Here is a 20,076-nt window from a genome sequence, read left to right as displayed (position 1 = left end):
CGTACATCTCACGTGACATGGCACAGCCTCAGTCCCAAGTCCATCCATCCATACCATTGATGTAGATCTTCAAGAACAGCTCAGAACTAAATTCATTAATTTTCTGGAAACATTACTTTAAAAAAGGACATAGTACAAATCTTTCGATGCTAGTGCTGAAACGGTACCTGAGTTTCCATACTTATACCAGAATAACACACTTGGAAGTGTATGGCACAGAGGAATATGCTATATCAATAATTCTGAGGCAATTATGACCTGATAGCCCTCGTCTTTGGGACCAATCAATGGTTGAATATCATTTAACCTGTATACTGAGCTTCCATAGCTGCGTTTCCACTGTCGGAACCTAATGAGTGGTATACCTGTACATCTCTCCTCATAACCTCCCGGGTTGACGTGGACCTTCCTGCTTTGTTTTTCCACTGTATTTTCTTTGTGTCTGTCTCTGTTTAGATGAGGGAGGGGCTGCTCCTCTCTCACACACGCAGCCAGCTGAGCAGAGGGAGAGCAGAGCATATGATGAATCACGCTATAGTACAACAATCAGCCAGTAACAGAGACTGTATGAGCAGTTTATCAAACAGCTGTTGAGCAAGCAGAACACATGTTTTCAGAAATGTGACATCTTCACCACTTTTCCTGTGGTCCACTCACTCAAATCTTGCTGTGCTGAAATGAGTGATTATAGTTAAAAGGTAAATGCACTTGCTGATGCCCTTCTGGCTCTCATGTTCTCTGGCTCCCCCTCTTTCTCTGTCCCCTGTCACCCATAGCCTTTTGAGGCCAGTGACCTGCTGCTGGGACTGAACTTCTCAAAGGTGCTGAGCAGCCTGGTTGCTCTGAATAAAGTGACTGCAGGTTAGTCAAAGTGTGTGCAATATGTATGAGTTTCAGGATGTGTGTATTTATGAAATACAGCTTTGTGGTCATGGATGTGTGGGCTCTGACTGCAGATGCCCGGCCTGGTGTATTTATATTTTGTCCTTTGTGTTCAGATATCGGCGTAGGCAGTGATTCGGTGTGTGCCCGACACTCTTTAGCACACCGCATCAAGTCATTTGAGTCACTATCCTCTCAGGCTTCACTGGGACAATCCTCCAAGCTGCTGCAGAACCAGTTTCGCAGTCTGGTAAGGTCAACGCTCACTACCACTCACAAAGTTTAGTAACACAATAGGTCTGAGCCACTGAAAAGGTGGACACAGCAACATTAACACCAGTAAAATACACTCACCGGCCACTTTATTAGGTACGCCTGTACAATTGTATGCAGTTCAATGCAACACTTCCACCTTATGAAGCTCAAAATGTTTCAGCTTTTGGTGAAATTGTCATAAATGTATAAATTCACTTATATATTCATTATTGAAGTCATAGTTAAAGGTGGACCTCAGCACTTCAGGTACTGGACTACATTATATTTAGAGGTGTTTATATTTTTGTCCTCCCTAGCTATGTACATGAGAGGGTCAGAATATTAGGAACACCTCAGGACACTTTACAAAGTAAGGTCTAGACCTTGAGTTAGTATGATTTTATAGAAAACGAAGCTAGATTTGGATCAGTAATGGAATCGCAAAATCACAATCGAATTGCAAATGAAAGACGGAGTCTCTGAGGGATGGAAATGATGAATATGATGTTAAACAACATTTGTTGTAACAAAATGGATGAAACATAACATGTTTCATAATAGAACACTTCTTGTTGACACTGGTATTCCTAATAATGCTGCTTCCATTTTAAACTGTCACCAGGTATTTCCTGACCACACAGTCTCTGTTTCTACACATTGTTTATTTTTCCCCTCCCCGGTGGCCTCTTCCCTCGTTTGTCAGGACATGTCAGAAAACAGCGGACAGCAGCTGCTTGTGAAGGCACGTTTCAACTTTGAGCAGACCAACGAGGATGAGCTCACCTTTAATAAGGGTGACATCATCAGCGTAACTCGTCAGGAGGAAGGTGGCTGGTGGGAGGGGACACTCAATGGCAAGACTGGGTGGTTTCCTAGCAACTATGTCCGTGAGGTCAAAGGCTCTGGTAGGTAGCTCAGCAGGTATTAAGTTCTTTAAATATGACTCCTCCCTGAATTTCAGTGACATAATATCTCTTTTTCAAAAGTTGAATTAGCAGCTTGACCTGTTGCACTGCAGTTAATAAGAAGCACCTAGATGTTAGTGCTTCTTGGAAGGAAAAGGTTTATGAACTAAAATCATCTACAGTGTGCTGAGAATTAGCCAAAAGGTGCAAAGCTGGGATAAACCGCAGGCAACATGTCCAGTGACATTTATGAAAAGGTCAGATCAGTTCTCATAAAGTTTCTTTCAATTGGATATCGCTCAAAAATAATGTGTAAGTTCCAGGATTAATGTGGGCAGTCAATCATCTGAATGTTCACTACAGAAATCTCACTTTTAAAATGTTATCCCACTATTTAGCTTTGCCTCTCAAGCTGAACTCAGTGAACAGGATTTTAGTCAATATGTGAGTGACACCACTTTCTAAATCACAGCCTTTTCTGCAAACCTTGCCATAGACGAGAGCAACAGCTGTAACCATGGTATATGTACACAACAGTAATTGCGACAGCTAGAGCCTCAGTGTTTTGAAGATAGATAAACATTAAATATGCAGGATAGATGGATAAAATGCAGTATATGAGCAGGGCAGACAAGGCCTTTTAGTCTGCTTGTAAATGATATTTAGTCTTTCAAGCATACATAACTTTAGCATGGTGTTCATTTTCTTGACTCATCTGATACAATACAAGTAGCTACATTTACCCTGGTTTCTTTTCTTTCTGGTCACAGACAAACAGGTGTCTCCAAAGTCTGGCACTCTTAAGAGCCCACCTAAAGGTTTTGACACGTCTGCAATCAGCAAGACGTACTATAACCTGGTAAGAACACAACTCAAAAGTTATTTGAAATCAGTCTTCTTACCTCTGCCATGGGTGGGGGGTTTGTTTTGACTGGATTTTTTGGTTGGTTTGTGTTTTTGTTAACAGCATAACTCAAAAAGTTATGAACAGATTTTAATGACGTTTTTTGGAGAGGTCAGGTATGGACCGCGCAACAATTGATCAGAGTTTGGGACTGATCTGCTGCATAATTTGGATGCAGGATTTTTCTAAATGATTATTCACCATTGTGAACGTGTCAAAGGTTGACTGTATGTGAGCCCCCTCATGGCCAACGTGTGTAGCTTGTGCCGCTGAAGACGAGTGAGTCTAATAAGTGTAGTGTGACTTGTGAAGATCTGTAAGCACACAGTTATGTCATTCTGCCTGAGACATTTATTTGTGACATGTACTATGTCAGTGTATTATGTAAAGCTAATCTGTTAATGGTGTGGCCTGTGCATGTTGCTAAAGCTAGTTGACATGCTACAGTCTTGGGGGTAGCCTATTCCAGAAAGCACATTAAGTTTGTTCAAGGTACAATGAGGAAAACTCTGGCTTTTCAGTTCCAGCTTGTTATCTGACCAAAGTAGCTCTATTGACAGGCAGCGACATCTCGCTCAGAGCACAGTAGTCTGTCAGTGAGGATGCCGCTGTTCGAGCTACACCTTATAGCCACTTTCCCACTGTCAGAACCTAACGAGTGGTACACCCCGTGCTTCTTACGGTCACTCGGCATAACCTCACAGGTTGATGCGGACTGCCCTACTTTGCTTTTCTACTGTATTTTTCTGAGGAGATGCACTCACAGCTGAGCAGAGGGAGAGCACAGGACATGAAGTATCACTGCATAGTGCAACAAGCAGCCAGTAATGGAGACTGTCAAACTGCTGTAGAACAAGCAGAACACAATCTTGAATGTGATGTCTTCATCGCTTTGCCTGCAGTCCACTCACTGAAGACCTCATTTTACCCCTAAACCAGTGAGTGAATGTCTGTCATTTCTGCTGTTTTTCTTGAACAACTTTCAACATAATAATTACATCAGTGTCATTCCAAAAGCCAGCAGCAGGCTCTCATTGCCAAGCAATCATATTATGAGAGTCACACTATCATGGGAATATTGCTTTTATGGCATTAATGGGGAAACAGGCTTTTCCCTTGGTGGAGGTTTCACTCTCTTAGCATTGTCTAGTTTTCCTATAATTTTAATTTCTTACTTCTGTCTCTCTCTTCTCCAACATGTTGAAAAGGATTAGTTCTGTGGTTTTGTTAGTGCCTGTTTTTTAATCTCTGTCTTTGTCTTTGCTTTTTCCATTCAGTATTTGTAAAATTCTCTTGCCTGCAAGTAGTTAAATGGAGGAACTGGGATAAAATCAAGTTCTTCTCCAACCGCAGCTCTTTCTAAACAACTCACAGAGATACTTTTGCTCCTCCCTTGTGTAAAATGCTCTGTGACTACTCGACAGGAGTGGTTTGCAAAGCTGTGATCACAGTTGCACAGTGAAATGATTTTTTTTTCTTTCACACCGTCTCTCACAGTTTAGGATCTTGTAGTATTTAGGTGTTCTTAGAGCGCACAGCTTTTAAATGTGTGGGGTTATTATCACTTGTTTATTACTTATGGCTGTGGATAATTATTTGGCCAGCTAGTCCCTTTTAGAGAAATATGCTCCATTATTTACAGCTGAGTAACGTCACACTAGTCATCAAGAGGATATATAACTGAATGTTTTCTGATTTTTGATCAAATATACCTTATATGCATAAATGTATAAATCAGTTTAATTGTTTATTATGTGATATTATTCACCTCATAATATAAACATTTCCAGTAGCATGGATAACTTAAGCTAGTCTGCAGCATCAGGCATATTTGATCTGATGAGTGACATTGCATTAAACTAGTGTTATAAATGTTTTTGTAGATTATTAACTGTGGCTCTTACTCATGAAATAAACAATACTGTGACTGTCACCTCTCAAAGAATGGGTATGTAATAAAGAATAGAGCTGATTTAATTTGTGAGATATGGACCCTTTGTAAATCTCATCTGTTTTTTCCTTCTGTTGTAGGTGTTGCAGAACATTTTAGAAACTGAGACAGAATATTCCAAGGACCTTCAGAGCCTCCTGACAAACTACCTGCGACCTTTTCAGAACACTGACAAGTACGACTCCTTTATGCATAAAGCTAGACCAAAAAAAATTGCCTGGTTCGGGGCAATTTTGGCATGATTGTTGTGTAACAGGAACCTGGAACGGTTCGATTTTGTGGCCTTCCCTGACAAGAAATCTGGCTTGAGTGGCTGACTTTCTTTTAGATGTCAATGAATATCACCATTTTGCTTTTCCCATTATTTCATTTTACTTCAGACTGAACAGCTCGGATGTGGCTCTGATTCTGGGAAACCTTGAGGAAATTTGCACCTTCCAGCAGATGCTTGTCCAATCCCTGGAAGATTGCACCAAGTTAGTCCCTCCCTGCACACACAGCCTGTCTGCAGCAGCATCTTCACTGTTTCATAATGAGCAGAGTGACATCTAGTGTTGGTTCGGCTGTACTACAAGGATGTTGGATTATTCCATAAACTGGAATATACAGTACAGCATTATATACAGTATTTGTGATATTGTAATGCTTGTAGTTTATTGCGCACATACACATTCCATATACTTCTGCTCCAGTCTGTTTTCATAAATATCTTTTTATCAGTGTGCGATCTTTTGTTCCTTTTTCCCTATAGGCTTCCAGAAATCCAGCAAAGGGTAGGTGGCTTCTACCTGAATCTCATGCCACAGATAATGGCTCTTAATGTCGGCTACTGCTCCAACCACCCCTCTGCAGTAAATATACTCACCCAGCACAGGTATGCTTGCACCATCAGCTACATTTAGTTTGATTTTATTTTATATAATTTCATGCAGCACGACTGGGCACATGGAAAAAGAAGAACACGTTCATGTTACCTAGACTCTTTATGACAACTGGTGTTAGAAAAGGTAGTATTATTTGAGGAGTTCGTCTTTGACAGTTGTAGTTACATGCTGTTTGCTGATTGTGGCAGCTTTTATGGCTTGTCAGTTTGGAGACAAAGTGCTTACTCTGCAGTCCATTAGCAGCACAGCTCATAATAAAGACAGGGCAAGACAGTAGGTAAACATCCAGCAGAGGCAAAAGAGATCAGTTAGTTGGTTGAATGGTTGGTTGCAAACCCTGTGAAGATACTGTGTTCTAGAGGAAATGTTTCAGAGATTGTAGGTAATAAAGACTGCATGATAAGCTAAGTGAATAATTAATTTTCTCTCTCTTTCTCTTCCTCCTCTTGCAGTGAAGTATTGGGGGAGTTTATGGAGGGGAGGGGAGCAGTCAGTCCTGGGATCCTCACCCTGACCACAGGCCTCAGTAAACCCTTTATGAGGCTTGACAAATACACCACCTTACTCAAAGAGCTGGAGAGGCACATGGAGGTGCATGTATGAGCATAAACATCTGCCTAGAACACTTGTGTTGTGATCTGTGTTTAATAACCCGCATTTCTTTTCTTTCAGGAGGGTCATCCTGACAGGCAAGACATTCAGAAGTGCATGGCATCTTTCAAAAATCTGTCTGTAAGATGAGCTTACTCCCTCTCCAGTCAGAAGTAACATGTAGCAGTTCATGACTTTGTATTAAAAGCACTGAATTAATAGCAGCTTGTCTGTTCTTGTCATGCTAGGTTCAGTGCCAGGAGGTGCGGAAGCGTAAGGAGCTGGAGCTGCAGATTCTTACCGAGTCCATTCGGCTGTGGGAGGGGGATGACATTAAGACCCTGGGCTCTGTGCTGTACATGAGCCAGGTCTTAGTCCAGAGTCCTGGCTCAGAGGTACTAGAACCATCCTTCATCTGCACTTCACTTTGCTATAAATTGCTACAAACAAGTCATTAGCTGTCAATGTCAGAACATGGTGCATAAAATTCAGCATTTTTAGTTGTTGTTCAGCTAATTAATGTTATTAAACAGTTTTAATCTGGTAGCATATTTAAGCTATTGTCATCAAATATTTAATGTTTGAATTGAGTTTGACCAGTCAAGAGGGCATTGCTAATATAAAAGAAACTTTGGTTAATAGGTACTTGCAACATACTGTAACATCGCCGTGATGAAGCAGTGATGTGCAGTTAACATCTTGTCAGTGGATAATTCATACAGCTGCAACTTTCCCTGAGACTTTCTAAAGTGGTTTCAGATCTGAACTTGACTTCAGTTAAATGCTTCCATAATAGAACAGTGATATGCAAATAGGTTTACACTTTATCATTTTCTCCCATCCCTTCTACATTTCTCTCTCTTTCTTGAACCACTTCCTATCTGACAGGAGAAGAGTGAGCGTTACCTCATGCTCTTCCCCCATGTCCTCCTCATGTTGTCTGCCAGCCCCAGGATGAGTGGCTTCATATTCCAGGTAGGTAATTAACAATTACTCAGATCATCAAAGGTCATTGTTCTTTAATGCCTTGAGGCATTGTATTGTATCATCATTTCCCTCTGCAGGGAAAATTGCCCCTGGCCAGTATGACAGTGACCAAACTAGAAGACTGTGAAGCTCATAAAAATGCTTTTGAGCTCAACGGTGAGGCTACATGAAATGAACAAGATGCAGAATCACTTCATTTAGACGTATCGTCTTCAGCAATGTTGTCTCTATCCCTGCAGGCACAATGTTTGACCGTCTCCAGGTGATGTGCACCAATCAGCAGGACCTGCAGGACTGGGTTGAACACCTGACCAGACAGATCAAACATGCTACTGCCACGGCTCCCAGTCACAAACCACTCACCGTTCCCTGCCATACGGTCAGGGGTTAATGATTACTTTACCACATACAGATGATTTTCTTTCTATTCATTTGATCCCCGGTGTAGCATAAACACTGAATCTATATGTTGATTTCTTATTGATTTTACAATGTGAAACCCTAAAATTAATATGCCACGAAAGGCTGGCTTGCATAATGCCTAGCAATCATCTAAAATTACTATACAGCCATGTGTGAAGTACCTTTTTTTTTACTAGAATGGCTGTAATACACAATTGCACTTAATGAAATTAATACATATACATAATAAGGAACACTATCTCTTGAATAAACATTCAACAATAACAATTGTTTTGTCTACAATAGGCCACTTGTATGCTGGTGGCAGTATTGTGGCTGTCTGAAAAATCATTTTGAAATCGATCTGCAGGGCCTTAGTTAAAGGGAACTACTGGAAATAGGGAAGTGTCACGTGGAGGCCACCTTACTATTTCTAATCATGAGGTATTTTTGGGAAGATTCAACTGGAAGAAGCCCCCGGGGTGAACAACAAAACACACTGCCTAAGTAAAATGAATTCCTAATCTGTCATAATTGTTCTTTAGTTAGGTATGTGGGTTTACTACAAAAACAAAACAAAGTCCTATAGTTTTTTTTTTTTCAATAGACCAGGGGTAGGAAAGTTCGGTCCACGAGAGCTGCTACCCTGCTTGCTTTCCAACTATCCCTTCCCTACCCACTGCTCATCAAGGGTCAAGGGTCAAAGTGTTTATTTGTCATATGCACAGTTAGCAAACGTGTTTCCCTGTACAATGAAATTTTTACTTTGCCGTCCACATGAATGCCACAAAATACAAATGAAATATAAAGTAGATAAATAAGTAACACAAAATCTAAGGCACTTTAAGCAGCAAATGCAGCAATATAATAAAAATATATTACTATATAATAAGAGAATGTATGCTGCATGGGAGCAGCAGGTGCAGCATTACCTGGATCAGGTGTGTTCAGTCTGTGCGAAGCTGGAAGATAGCAAATCATTTTGTCTTTCCTCATTCCACCTTCATTTAAATGGCATGTTCCAGCTTCCACCCATAGAGGACCAGAATTGCTCACCCCTGCCATAGACTGTATATAAAGATGGACAATGCAACAGTTCCCAGGATTGAAGCCTAAGTCTATCGCCCCCTGGTGGCTGGCTACAGTATAGGTCATAAATCCCGGCCCCCTACATGTTAGTGGATGAGACAAGCAAGACTAAAAATTTTAAATAAGAAACAAACAAATGTTTTCAGAGGTGATTTCTGTTGTTTTTGGTAGATATCACACTGGTTTGTGTACAAGTGGTCATTTTTCAGGAAAATGTTTTTAATGAATTATTTGACGATATAATAAGAAGTGCATTTCAGATGATTTGACAGCTTTGCTTGGTGACCTGATACTGTCACTCTACCTTTGATTGCTACTTAGCAGAATGTGGTTGTGAAATGCCAAGATGGCAGCTGCCGTATTGACATAATTTTGGCTTCACCTTTGTACAGTGGAGGGTTGTCAATTTAAATTCAGTCCGTTTGCGTAACAGGTTGTTTTGTTCCCTCAGCTCCCATCTCACCCCTTTACCCCATCCCGGCATGCCGATGGGAGAGCCATGACAGTGGCCCCCACCTACCACACTCTGCCTCACCCCTCCTCCCATGGGATGTCTCACAACACCATGATGTGGGGCCCACTGGAGCCACCCAACACCCCCAAACCCTGGAGCCTGAGCTGCCTGCGGCCTGCACCCCCATTACGGCCCTCTGCTGCACTCTGCTACAAGGAGGTGAGAGACTCCGTTTTCATGTGATTTGGATGTCTTTATATGTTTTTAAATTTTACTGTAGATTTTAAATTTAGTGACATTTTCTCATTTACAGGATCTTAGTAAAAGTCCTAAGAGTGTGAAGAAACTCCTTCCCAAACGCAAACCTGAGAGGAAACAGTCTGAGGAGGAATTTGCCTTAAGGAAGAGTATGTTCAAAATGTTTCCTCCTTATGTCCAAAATACATAATACACCAAAATATGATAGTTTTTCATTTTTTGAAAATAGTCTTTTTGCTTTCTTGTGAGAGATGAGACAATTGACATACTCATATCTGTTCATTCACTATAATCTGGAGACTGTTAGTGTAACTTAACAAGAGGAAACAGCTAGCATGCTGCTACATGCTGTAACTCTCTGGAAAACCACATTGACATTTTCTTGTCTTTGGGTTTGTATTGATTAAGCCCATGACATATAAGATTTCACTTACTGAGTTTTAGAAGTGCTAGTAGGCCAATTTTATTTTTGTAGCTTTGAGAGTAAAGGTATCTGTTTCCCATTGCTTCCAGTCTTTATGCTAAGCTAAGATAGGCTAATTGTCTACTGTCTCTAGCATCAACAGATAGATACTGTATGAAATTGGTGTTGATATTCAGAATGAGAGGCATATTTCTCAAAACCGTTAACCTTTACATATAGTGGGTGGGAGGCTATATCCAGGCAGTGACTGGAGATCTGAGGTACATGAGCATGTTGATTAAAGTTTTTCCTCCTGCACCTTTTTGTTCTCAGGTACAGCTGCTCTGGAAGAAGATGCCCAGATCCTGAAAGTTATTGAGGCGTACTGCACCAGTGCCAAAACCAGGCAGACTCTGAACTCCAGTAAGAAAACACAGTTTAATCATACACGTGCATGCACAAATGAGGATAAGTTCACATTGGAGCCTGATGTCTTTGTATCAGCTGTATCTGTATTCTGTTGCTCAGTGCCTTTCTTTAACACTGGTATTCTAAACTGATTCTTCTAACAGTATCTTTTCTTCTTTCTGTCTCTCCTTCACTCCTCACTCTTTAACACTGTTTATCTGCTTGGCCTGATTTTTTTTTGTTTTTCATCTACTACTTTTTTCTCCATACTCCGCTATAATTATCTCCATGTTTTCTAATTCATCATCTCATCCTGCATCGCTCTCTGGTTTTATGATTTACCATTTGTTGCATGTTACATGCACTACCTCCTCCCCATTGCACCATCACTTTTCTTTCTTTGCCCACCATTCTTCCCTGTACATTTGCAACATCACTGCCAACTTGGCATGCCCCGGCCAGCCTGGCAGGGCACTGACCTGATGCACAACCATGTGCTAGCTGACATGGACCGGTCCTGTGTGGACTCGCCAGGCCGCCGTAGCAGCGTGTCACGGCCAGAATTGACCTCTGACCTTTCGGAAGACTCTGACTATGACTCCATCTGGACCACCCACAGTTACAAGATGGGTTCAGTGCCACGCAAGAGCTGCATCTCTCACCAGAACTAAAGAACGTACAGTGCTGCCACACTGTACTGTAATGTAACGTACAGCACGTTTACCTCTTCACCTTCAATGTATTAAAGGAAACTAGATTTTTTTTTAAATTTATCTATTTATTTTCTATTGTATATGTTCTTTATGTTAACTTATTTGGTTTATTTATTTTTTATGGCAGCATATTGCTGCCACCATGAGAAAGAAATATTTGCTCAGTATCTCATAATGAGAAACTTTTTTCATTATAACAAGATACTTTAACAAAAAAATGTGATATTTTTCTCTTTATTACAACATTTCTTGTCATAATGATATAGTGTGGTAACTTCAATCACAAGTTGAAAATTTGTTTCAGATTTATGGCCCAAACCATCTAATGTGGTAACACTCACTCTGGAATGGATCACATCATTTCTACTCCCTAACATGAGCCCTGCAGAGCTTGTAGTGAATTCATGCAGCACACAGACTGACTTTACTTGCTGTCACCTGTAACATGATCGGGACATATGCAGGATAATTTTTAATTTATCATGGCTCATGAGCTGCAGTCAAGTGCCAGGCTGTATTGTGCACCCATGTACAATTATTGTGTGTGGATTTAATTGTCAGATCAGTAATTCTCAAGGAATGGTTGGAGCACACCTTGGTCACTGTGTGGAAAGTTGGTATGTGAGAGTGTCGAAGAGACATGCGCAGAATGTGCCTAGGAGGTGCACTCCAGTCGGTGCTGTGTGTGTTCTCCCACAAGGGATATGCAATTCTCAGCAGGCAGAACTTTGCATAACACCAGTCCTTGAGAATAACTGTAGTAATGATATGAATCACTCTAGTGTCTATATTGTCATATTAGATGGTTCTTCGGGCTGTAAATTTGAACCTATATTTCAATTTATGATTGAAGTTACTATGATATCTTCATCTTCATAACAAGAAAATACAGTATGTTGTTATAACATGAAAGAAATGACATTTTACATGAAAGTATGTTGAACTGTTGCAGGTGCCAAGCTTTAAAGTAAATAAGTGAGTATGATGTGTGTGAGCGTTTTCAAATATTGCACCTTGGCTTTGGAATACCTTCCTATTGCAAGCTTATCAGTGCTGATTTGTTATGGATTTATTGCTGTGCCATGTAGTGCTTTTTGAGGTATTTTAAATTGTTATAGTGTTTTACATTATGTTGTTTTTCCAGGATTATGGCGATATTTGCGGGAATTTATATTGCTGTATTGGGTAGTTTGATGGCATTTTATAATGTTATACACCATTGTGCTGTATTATTTAAATTTATGTTATTATTTTGTTTGTTTCTTTTCATTTTAATTCTGTCTTGTTATGATTGCCCTGTTTACTGAGCAAATATGTTTTTCTCATGGTGGCAGCAACATGCTGCCGTAATTTCTTTTAAGATGTTTAAAGCATCTCCCTGTTGCCTTTGTGACTTTTTCCCTTTTATGTGCCTCCTCTCTTTCTGTAGTTGTCATGCACTACGTGTTTGGTAATTTTTTTATCTTGAATGTGACCACTCCCATTGTTTGACCATAAGTATGGCAGACTCTCTTAGCAGAGTAAAAGGATGTTGGAGTGGAATATAGGGGAGGGAGACCCAGGGGAGGCAGAGGTGAGGACTGAGCTTTTCCTGTCTGATATTCAGATGTAATTCAGGAACGAGTATATTCTATTTACCATGTACTACTTCTCTCCAGTATGTGTTTTTAGAGTATGTATGCTCAAACATAGCACAGATGCGACACATACACGCACACAGGTTCAGGCACATATGCCCCTGCTGCCTGATAATATAGCAGCATGCAGATGTAATATCAAAATTCTTAACATTTTATATCACTTCTGTTTTCATAATTTGAAGTTTTATTCATGTTGCCAGCCCTAAGCAGAATAACGTAACCAGACAGCTACTGAATATTGACCATCCTTGCTAACTGTTTGTGAAATTCAGTCCATTCTTTGTAGTAGTTGCTACAGAAAGAGGAGAACATCACGTACAGTCCACTCTCTAGTCGAGCTTTTACCAACTAGATAAAAGCAAGTGGACTAAGAATGGTGAAGGGTGGGTCTGTTTTTCACAGTTACCTCTAGTAGTGTTTAGTCACACAGATAATTTTAGATTTTATTTGTCCATGTTTTTAGATGTCTGCAGTTGAGGTGAATGGGATTCCAAAACAAAAAAAAAAGATATTAAAAAAAAAAAAAAAAAGTAATAAGAACCACCAGTAGGTCTTTTCAGAAGTGGTGTTCAGTTACTCTTCAGTTACCATCTGCAGTTTTATTTGGAACTGCTTCCTAGTGAAGAAATGGTCTTTATGACAGTTGCTTAAAGTCTGCTTAAAAAGGACATGTTGTTTTAAAAAGTTATTTATTCACTATGTGCACAAAGCAAATCTAAATCTACTCATTCATTATGTAATTTCATTATATTAGGTTGGCGATAGAAAAGCCTGGGCAAACTCTCTGCATGATACCTCCACTAGAGTTAAGTGAGATAATTTAGTTTGTCTTTTTGGCGAACTGATCCTTTACACTGTAATTGTTAATAATTCACTGCGTTGTCTGGCTTCCTAAGCCTCATCCTTTAAAGCCTGATCTTATATGCATTAATGTTGCTGTCAGTGGTTCTACAGGGTTGCATTTACATTATATCATGATTAAAATGTTACTGCATCACTGAAAGAAAAGGATTCATATAGAACCAGGCTAGCATACCATCCAGACACGACTAAACTGTCCTGTAATACAAACTGAATGCCTTTGTTTGATAGGGAAATGTCTCCTGCTAGGTAAAGGAATGGTTCAGCATTTTAGGACATATATTTATTTGCTTTTTTTTTTTGTTGCTGAGAGCTAGATGTGAGGTTCAATGTCACTCTCATATCTGTACATTGAATATGGGTCTGGAGCCAGGAGCAGGTTAGCTTAGCTAAAGCATAAAGCCCTGAAACAGGAAAACAACTAGATCGGCCAAGTCTAAAGGTAACAAAATGTAACTCCTTAATACTCAGTATTTAAATAAACAAATAATGGTCATTTCTCATCTTTATAGGTGCTGGTTGGTAGGAGGTTTTTCTTATTTCGCTGAAAAAACTTAGAAAAATCAACTGGACTAGGTTTTAGGCAAAGACGTTTCACCTCTCATCCAAGAGGCTTCATCAGTTCTGCCCGACTGGCATTGAGCTGGAGATATTTATCCTCATCTGTGGTGTTTCAGTCCTTTGATGCCCAACAATGTCCCCTAATAACTGAGTTGTTATAGCCCAGTAAATAGGGGCGGTGGACTAAGACACAACTTGTCATCCATCTACAGCTCTGTTTTGAGATCTCTGCCCAAACATGCCCACCAAGGACAATAGGCGTCGGCCCACAGGTGAGGGTTCAAAGACAGGTAACAACGCTCACCGATACTGGGCTATAACAACTTACTTACGAAGTTTTTTTCAGCTAATTATGACCTGGGTGACTGAGAATCTGCACGGACATGTTGCTACTCACTTTTTCTTTTTTACCTTTAGACAGAGCCGTGGTTCTGTTTTCAGCCTTTAAGTTAAGCACAGCTAAATATGTCTCCACACTAAAGCCACAAACAAGAGATGGATTATCAATCTTCTTGTCACAGTCATGAAAAAAGAAAAGAAAAAAACAAACAGTTGTATCTAATGTGTGCCAGGAGAACAGAAAACATTATCGGTAGCTAGGTTAGCAGTTTTCTCTCCTTCCAGTCTTAATGGTAAACTAAGTTAACCAGCTGCTGGCTCTTGTTTTACCCTACAGATGCAACAGTGGAATCTGCCTCAGAAAAAAGCAAATGAGCATATGGCTCAAAAGTGTGAACTGCAGTGGCTTCAGAAATTATTCAGACCCCTTCAGGTTTTGTATATTTTGTATTGTAGATTTAATCGGACATGGATAAAGTTGCCATTTTTGCCTGTTAATCTACTTTCAGTGGCCCTTAATGACAAAATGAAAACATGTTTTTAGAAATGGTTACAACCCTATTTTAAATAAAAAAACTTAAATCTCTCATTTAAAGTAATATTCTGAGCCTTCACAGTGGCACTCCAGGTCTGAGTATTTTCTTAAGCCAGTGTATTTCTTCGAGGTGTAGCTTTTGCCATGCTCTAACTTGAACCAGTTTGCATAATCTTAAACATCCCTTGTGTCACGAGGGAACAAACTAGCACCTATGCTACAGCCTCATAAGTCAGATGTGCCTTTGTGTTGTCTGGCTTGCGAGGTTTCTCACGCTGTCTTGCATTAATGACTATTTTTATGAAGAAGTATTTTTCCAGTATTGGTATTTAAAGTACAGGTTGACATCCACTTAGAGTCTATCTCCTCTTACAGGAAGCAATTTGAGTGACAAATGGAATATATTGGTCCATGTTACAGTTAATGTTTGTGAATTTAGTTCTTTATTGTATTCATTATTCTTTATAGAGACATTGATGTATATGTTTTTCTGTCAGTGTTTACAAAATGATCCCTGGAAGAATAATTTTTCTTTGTTCTTTTTACTTAACATGAAATGTTAGAATTATTTTGCACAATCATGTAATGGGCCAGCGGGTGGGGGGGACAGAATCACTTACATTCTGTACTTTTTGTCGTCTACCTGGTGTGTATGATATAGTCCTAAAGGTAGACTTAAGTATTCAGTGTTACTGTAAAGTAAATGCTCATTCGTAGTGTAAATGCTCACCTTTGGTGTTTTGAAAGCACTGAGGGGGTAGAAAAACAAAACAAACGAGAGCGTGATTATACGGGGGCATTGATGTGTGAACTGCTCGCTCAACCTCAGATTACTGTCAGAATGGAATTGAAATATAAAGAGCACATTTCCCTTTCTGTAAATACTAGTTGTCATGGAACAAAAAAAAATCCATTCTACCCTCTATAAGTATTTGAGCTAAGAATATCACTGTCCTTATATCACGTGTTATACTTTGTGACAGGTGTATTCTGTGGTTTAAGAAATTAAGTCAAACTGTGGGACAGGCAGGGTGAAGAGACTGTCTTTGACCAACATCGTCCTCTGTGTGCTCTAATGCTGTATTCGACTCACATGTGACCATGGCTTATCTGCAAACAGCACCTTCAGTGTATTTGTTCTACACTGCAGAAGTGTACGAGTCCCAAACGCTGTACTATGAGTTTTGAATAAATCTATTATTTGGTAGACACTGGTATGCTGGTCATTTGTTAGAACGGCAGAAGTGATTGTATGTTTGGTGTGTGTTTTCATCTGGGGAAGATGGTGTTTGATTAATTTCTGATTGACAGAGAATTGTGTTGTGAATGAATGAAGGGATTTTTTTTGGCAGATATTTTCACAGCCTCTCATTTCCTTTCACTTGTCCTCTGGCTCGTCTTGTCGGATATCTGCTCTGTGCATGACTAACACACTACTTATACCAATTGTGGTGTGTGTTTACTCGTCTTTGATGCTGTAATAATAAATAATTTACTGAAGATGAATTAAAATTACTTGTCCTGCTACAAGGTGAGACAAAGCAAAGTAGCAATGGTTGAGTGCTGTTCTGTTTTCAAACAGGACCGCGAAGGGAAACAGGGCCGCATGTGATCATTCCCGGTGAGGAGAAAGTCCTCGTGGAGGATCCAAGTCGCAATGGACAAAGTGCCATGGAAGAAAAGTAAGAGAATAGATAACTCTCTTGTTATGCTTCTCCCTTGGCCTGAATCACAGTCTTTATATGTGATAAAGACCAAACCAGCAAGGCATTAGAGCAGTTTTACACCCTGTGGTACACGACCCCAAACTCGCTCGCTGTTAATTTTCTAAAACAGCTGAACATTATATTGTTGTTCACATGACTAAACCATGACATACTCATGCATTTGCTAGGTACTGCTTTCAGCTGTGGATTAATACACGTGTGGTGCTCTTGTGATATGTTTTTGGGAAACAACAGTTGTGTATGGCACAGATGAAGAAAATGTCAAACATAACACAAAAATTGGATTAAGCAAAGTAAAAATGAAATGTAAAAACATCAGTTAATAAGTTGGATGATCTAGTAGTAAAGGTATTTCAACATTTCGGGACAAAGACTGCCAATGCACTGTCTCCCTCTGTTTTAGTTTACTGCTGTTCAGTTCATAGGATTTGCTCCCCTTAAGAAAATATAAAATATAACCAACCTTATCCTTTACAGCTACTCTATCATAAATATCATATAAACTACGGATGCCTGGTTGTGACAAACTGTACAACATGCAGCCTCCAGTCCAAAGCTAATGTTAGCTAACTAATGAGTAAATGTAGCAGTTTAGTAGAATGCGCTAGTTACTGCTAATGTGACACAAAGCTAGGTCACTAATGTTAGAAAAACAAACATGTTAGCTTTAGATGCTAACGCACCCAGAGGAAAGAACACCACATCATAAAATCCTCTGAGTCCTCTGGCTGCTTTTAACTCTCACCATCTCAAAAAGGCAAAACCAATGTTAACCTTGGTTTTTGCTCTTTCTTTGTCCCACTCTCTCTGTGCAAAAGAACATGGCCACTTTGTTCTGCCAGCCATTGTTTTGAACTTTTAGCAGAGGAGGGCTCCTCTGTGGCTGACTCTTTGAAAGAACTACTCCTGGTTTGACAAATGCTTTACTAGGTGGCAGGTGGGGCTAATTGACAGACCATATTTTGTCAACACAATGTAGAGAAACTGGAACAACAGCAGAAGGGCTGCACATTACAGTGTCATGGGGAGTGGTGGTATAACCGAGAGACACCACGCCCTGTCCTATTTTCACTTGATTTATCAGGCAGTGTGTAAAATCTTAGTTAATGCACCTTTAGGTAAAATGTTTCATGTCTGCTTAAACTCATGTCACTTTTTTTGTTGAACCAGCTGCTGCTGGCTACTACTACTCTTCTGAGTTAATGGGATCAGCTTGCATCTTGTTGTGAATATCTTAAAATAGTGTAACACCTACCCATATGTACAGAGAAACAGGTGATATAATTGTTCCTCCAGCACATACCAACTTTCAAGTGATTCATTCCTAATGTAAACCTGTAAGAGATGGAGGACTAAACCCACAGCCCTCGTTCTGTGCAAAAATGCAGTTATTTACAAAAATTACAGCCACTGTAAATGTACATATCTGCATGCGAGTGCTGTTTTATGATAGCCTATTACTGATAGTTTGACCTTTACTGTGCATCTCACTGTCTTAAAGGAGCTTGGTGGATGTGGTGTACGCCCTGAGGGATGAGGTTCAGGAGCTCAAACAGGTGAATGTTACAGACAAAGAGGTTTGACACAGGGTGATACTGTATATGTCTTCTCTAAATTAGTTTTACGACAGCATGTGTCGCATAATTGTTTTCCACCACAGGATAATAAGAAGATGAAGAGGTCATTGGAGGAGGAGCAGAGAGCACGGAAGGATCTGGAAAAGATTGTGAGGCGGGTTTTAAAGAGCATGAATGACCCAACATGGGATGAGACAAACCTGTGAAGCTTTGAAAAAAGGAGCATGTATGCGAATTTGCTTGCACTGTGCGTGAAATGCGCACTCATACATAATTTAAGGTTGACTGTGTGAGTGAGAGCCAGAGTGCATCTGTAAGCAGGTAACTGTGTTTAAGACCGATGTGTGTGTGTGTGTGAGTGCGATTACCACCCCTTCCATCATTTCAGCATCCATTACCCATGTATTTGGCTATGCTCAGTGTAACTGGAAGACAACCACAGAGAGTTCCTCTCCACTGTTTATATTACCTGTACGTTGTCCAGTGGTACATAAATGGTACTTAAATGGTGTTTACAGGCCACAAAGGCCTTAGTCAGATCTGAATTTGAACCATGCCATTTTATAACCTTTTTTTTTGTTTAATATTTTATGGATTAATTTTTGTTGGGTTATTTTCCCTGGCACAAGCAAAGCCTGGTGTATTTAACCTGAAGTGAAGCGTATGCCAGGGTACTTGTCATTTTTATTGTCTGAGCGCTTTGTGGTTTGATTTTCTTTTTGGGCATCTTAAGGGAATTTGTACAGATACTGACTTTGTATAATGTAAATACTGCTAAAAGATGAGCCTCTGTCTGCTGGGAGAAATAAATGTCTTTTTAGAAGAATTAACTTTGAGTTGCAATTTGTTCCAAGATCACAAGGAGCAAACCAGCTATAACCCTTAGTACACACTATGACAACACAAAGGCCCTGGGACCTGGACTACAATTTTTTAGGAATGTGTACTAATGTACATAATCAAATAAGCATTTTAGTTTTATAATTTTATTTTACTTTATATTTTATTCCTAAGTTAATTTGTGTTCAGTCAAATTCAAAGATGGTTTTCTTTTTTGGTGACTTTAATAGTTTAAAGTATTGTAGTGATCCTTCACTTGGCATGTTACGATGTTCTAAATTGTTATGGTTCCTTGATGGGTGTGGAGCCTCAGGGGTTAAGACGTGTGAGAGCGGGAGGGAGAGAAGTGTGAGGGGAATTGGAGCTACGGAGGGTGTTAGCAGGTTGTTTCTTTTTCTTATTGTTGTTGGGCTGTTGTTTTGGCGTGGTTACGGCCAACAGTAACCGGTTGTGTGGAGTTAATAAAAAAAAGCGACTACGTGAGGAGCCAGGCTGGGGTGCGAGTGACGGAGGAACTGCAGGATGGTGGTTATGTGGCAACACCGGGGCATGAGAGAGGGTTTGACCAGTCTCCGGAACACGTAGCCCGCCTGAAACAGATGGCCAGGGGCCTAGCTGCAGATGCTGGTTTTGGAAAAACGGGGGCCGACGGCGGCGCTCTGTGTAACCAGCCCCAGGTGAAGACGCCGAAATATAATGGTAAAGCTGACTGGGAGGCTTTCCATGCACAATTCGAACTGTTGGCTCGATCGGGTGGCTGGTCAGAGGAGGTTAAAGCACTTCAGCTGGCCATGTGTCTTACTGATGAAGCTTTAACATGCTTGCTGCTGGTTAGTCTAGCTGGAAGAGGGGACTATGGGGCTCTAGTTGGGGGCCTCCAGCGACGGTTTGGACAATGTAACCGGGCCAG

General features: G+C 40.2%; 1 protein-coding gene across 2 annotated transcripts in view; it reads left to right on the top strand.

Annotated features, from left to right (window-relative positions):
• The window catches only part of arhgef7a (Rho guanine nucleotide exchange factor (GEF) 7a), a 27,824-nt gene extending 8,701 nt beyond the window's left edge, over positions 1-19,123 (top strand). Inside the window, exons 3-21 of one of the 2 annotated variants that reach the window (XM_020609326.1) lie at positions 777-861; positions 999-1,132; positions 1,841-2,042; positions 2,813-2,901; positions 4,978-5,072; positions 5,278-5,373; positions 5,649-5,771; positions 6,234-6,372; positions 6,454-6,513; positions 6,621-6,767; positions 7,261-7,347; positions 7,437-7,515; positions 7,599-7,738; positions 9,302-9,523; positions 9,618-9,711; positions 10,299-10,388; positions 16,605-16,704; positions 18,251-18,305; positions 18,410-19,123. In XM_020609326.1, the coding sequence (XP_020464982.1) occupies positions 777-861; positions 999-1,132; positions 1,841-2,042; positions 2,813-2,901; positions 4,978-5,072; positions 5,278-5,373; positions 5,649-5,771; positions 6,234-6,372; positions 6,454-6,513; positions 6,621-6,767; positions 7,261-7,347; positions 7,437-7,515; positions 7,599-7,738; positions 9,302-9,523; positions 9,618-9,711; positions 10,299-10,388; positions 16,605-16,704; positions 18,251-18,305; positions 18,410-18,532 (2,160 nt within the window). In that variant the 3' untranslated portion in view covers positions 18,533-19,123. Of the gene's footprint in view, positions 1-776; positions 862-998; positions 1,133-1,840; positions 2,043-2,812; positions 2,902-4,977; positions 5,073-5,277; positions 5,374-5,648; positions 5,772-6,233; positions 6,373-6,453; positions 6,514-6,620; positions 6,768-7,260; positions 7,348-7,436; positions 7,516-7,598; positions 7,739-9,301; positions 9,524-9,617; positions 9,712-10,298; positions 10,389-10,835; positions 13,257-16,604; positions 16,705-18,250; positions 18,306-18,409 lie in introns of those variants that run through there. The other variant, XM_020609327.1, reaches the window with a different exon arrangement.
• The last annotated feature ends 953 nt before the right edge of the window (positions 19,124-20,076 follow it).

The sequence above is a fragment of the Monopterus albus genome, unplaced genomic scaffold, assembly GCF_001952655.1.
Source record: "Monopterus albus unplaced genomic scaffold, M_albus_1.0 scaffold99.1, whole genome shotgun sequence".
Taxonomy (NCBI): domain Eukaryota; kingdom Metazoa; phylum Chordata; class Actinopteri; order Synbranchiformes; family Synbranchidae; genus Monopterus; species Monopterus albus.
Note: the sequence above shows the minus strand (reverse complement) of the source record. Positions and strands in the feature narration are given on the sequence as shown.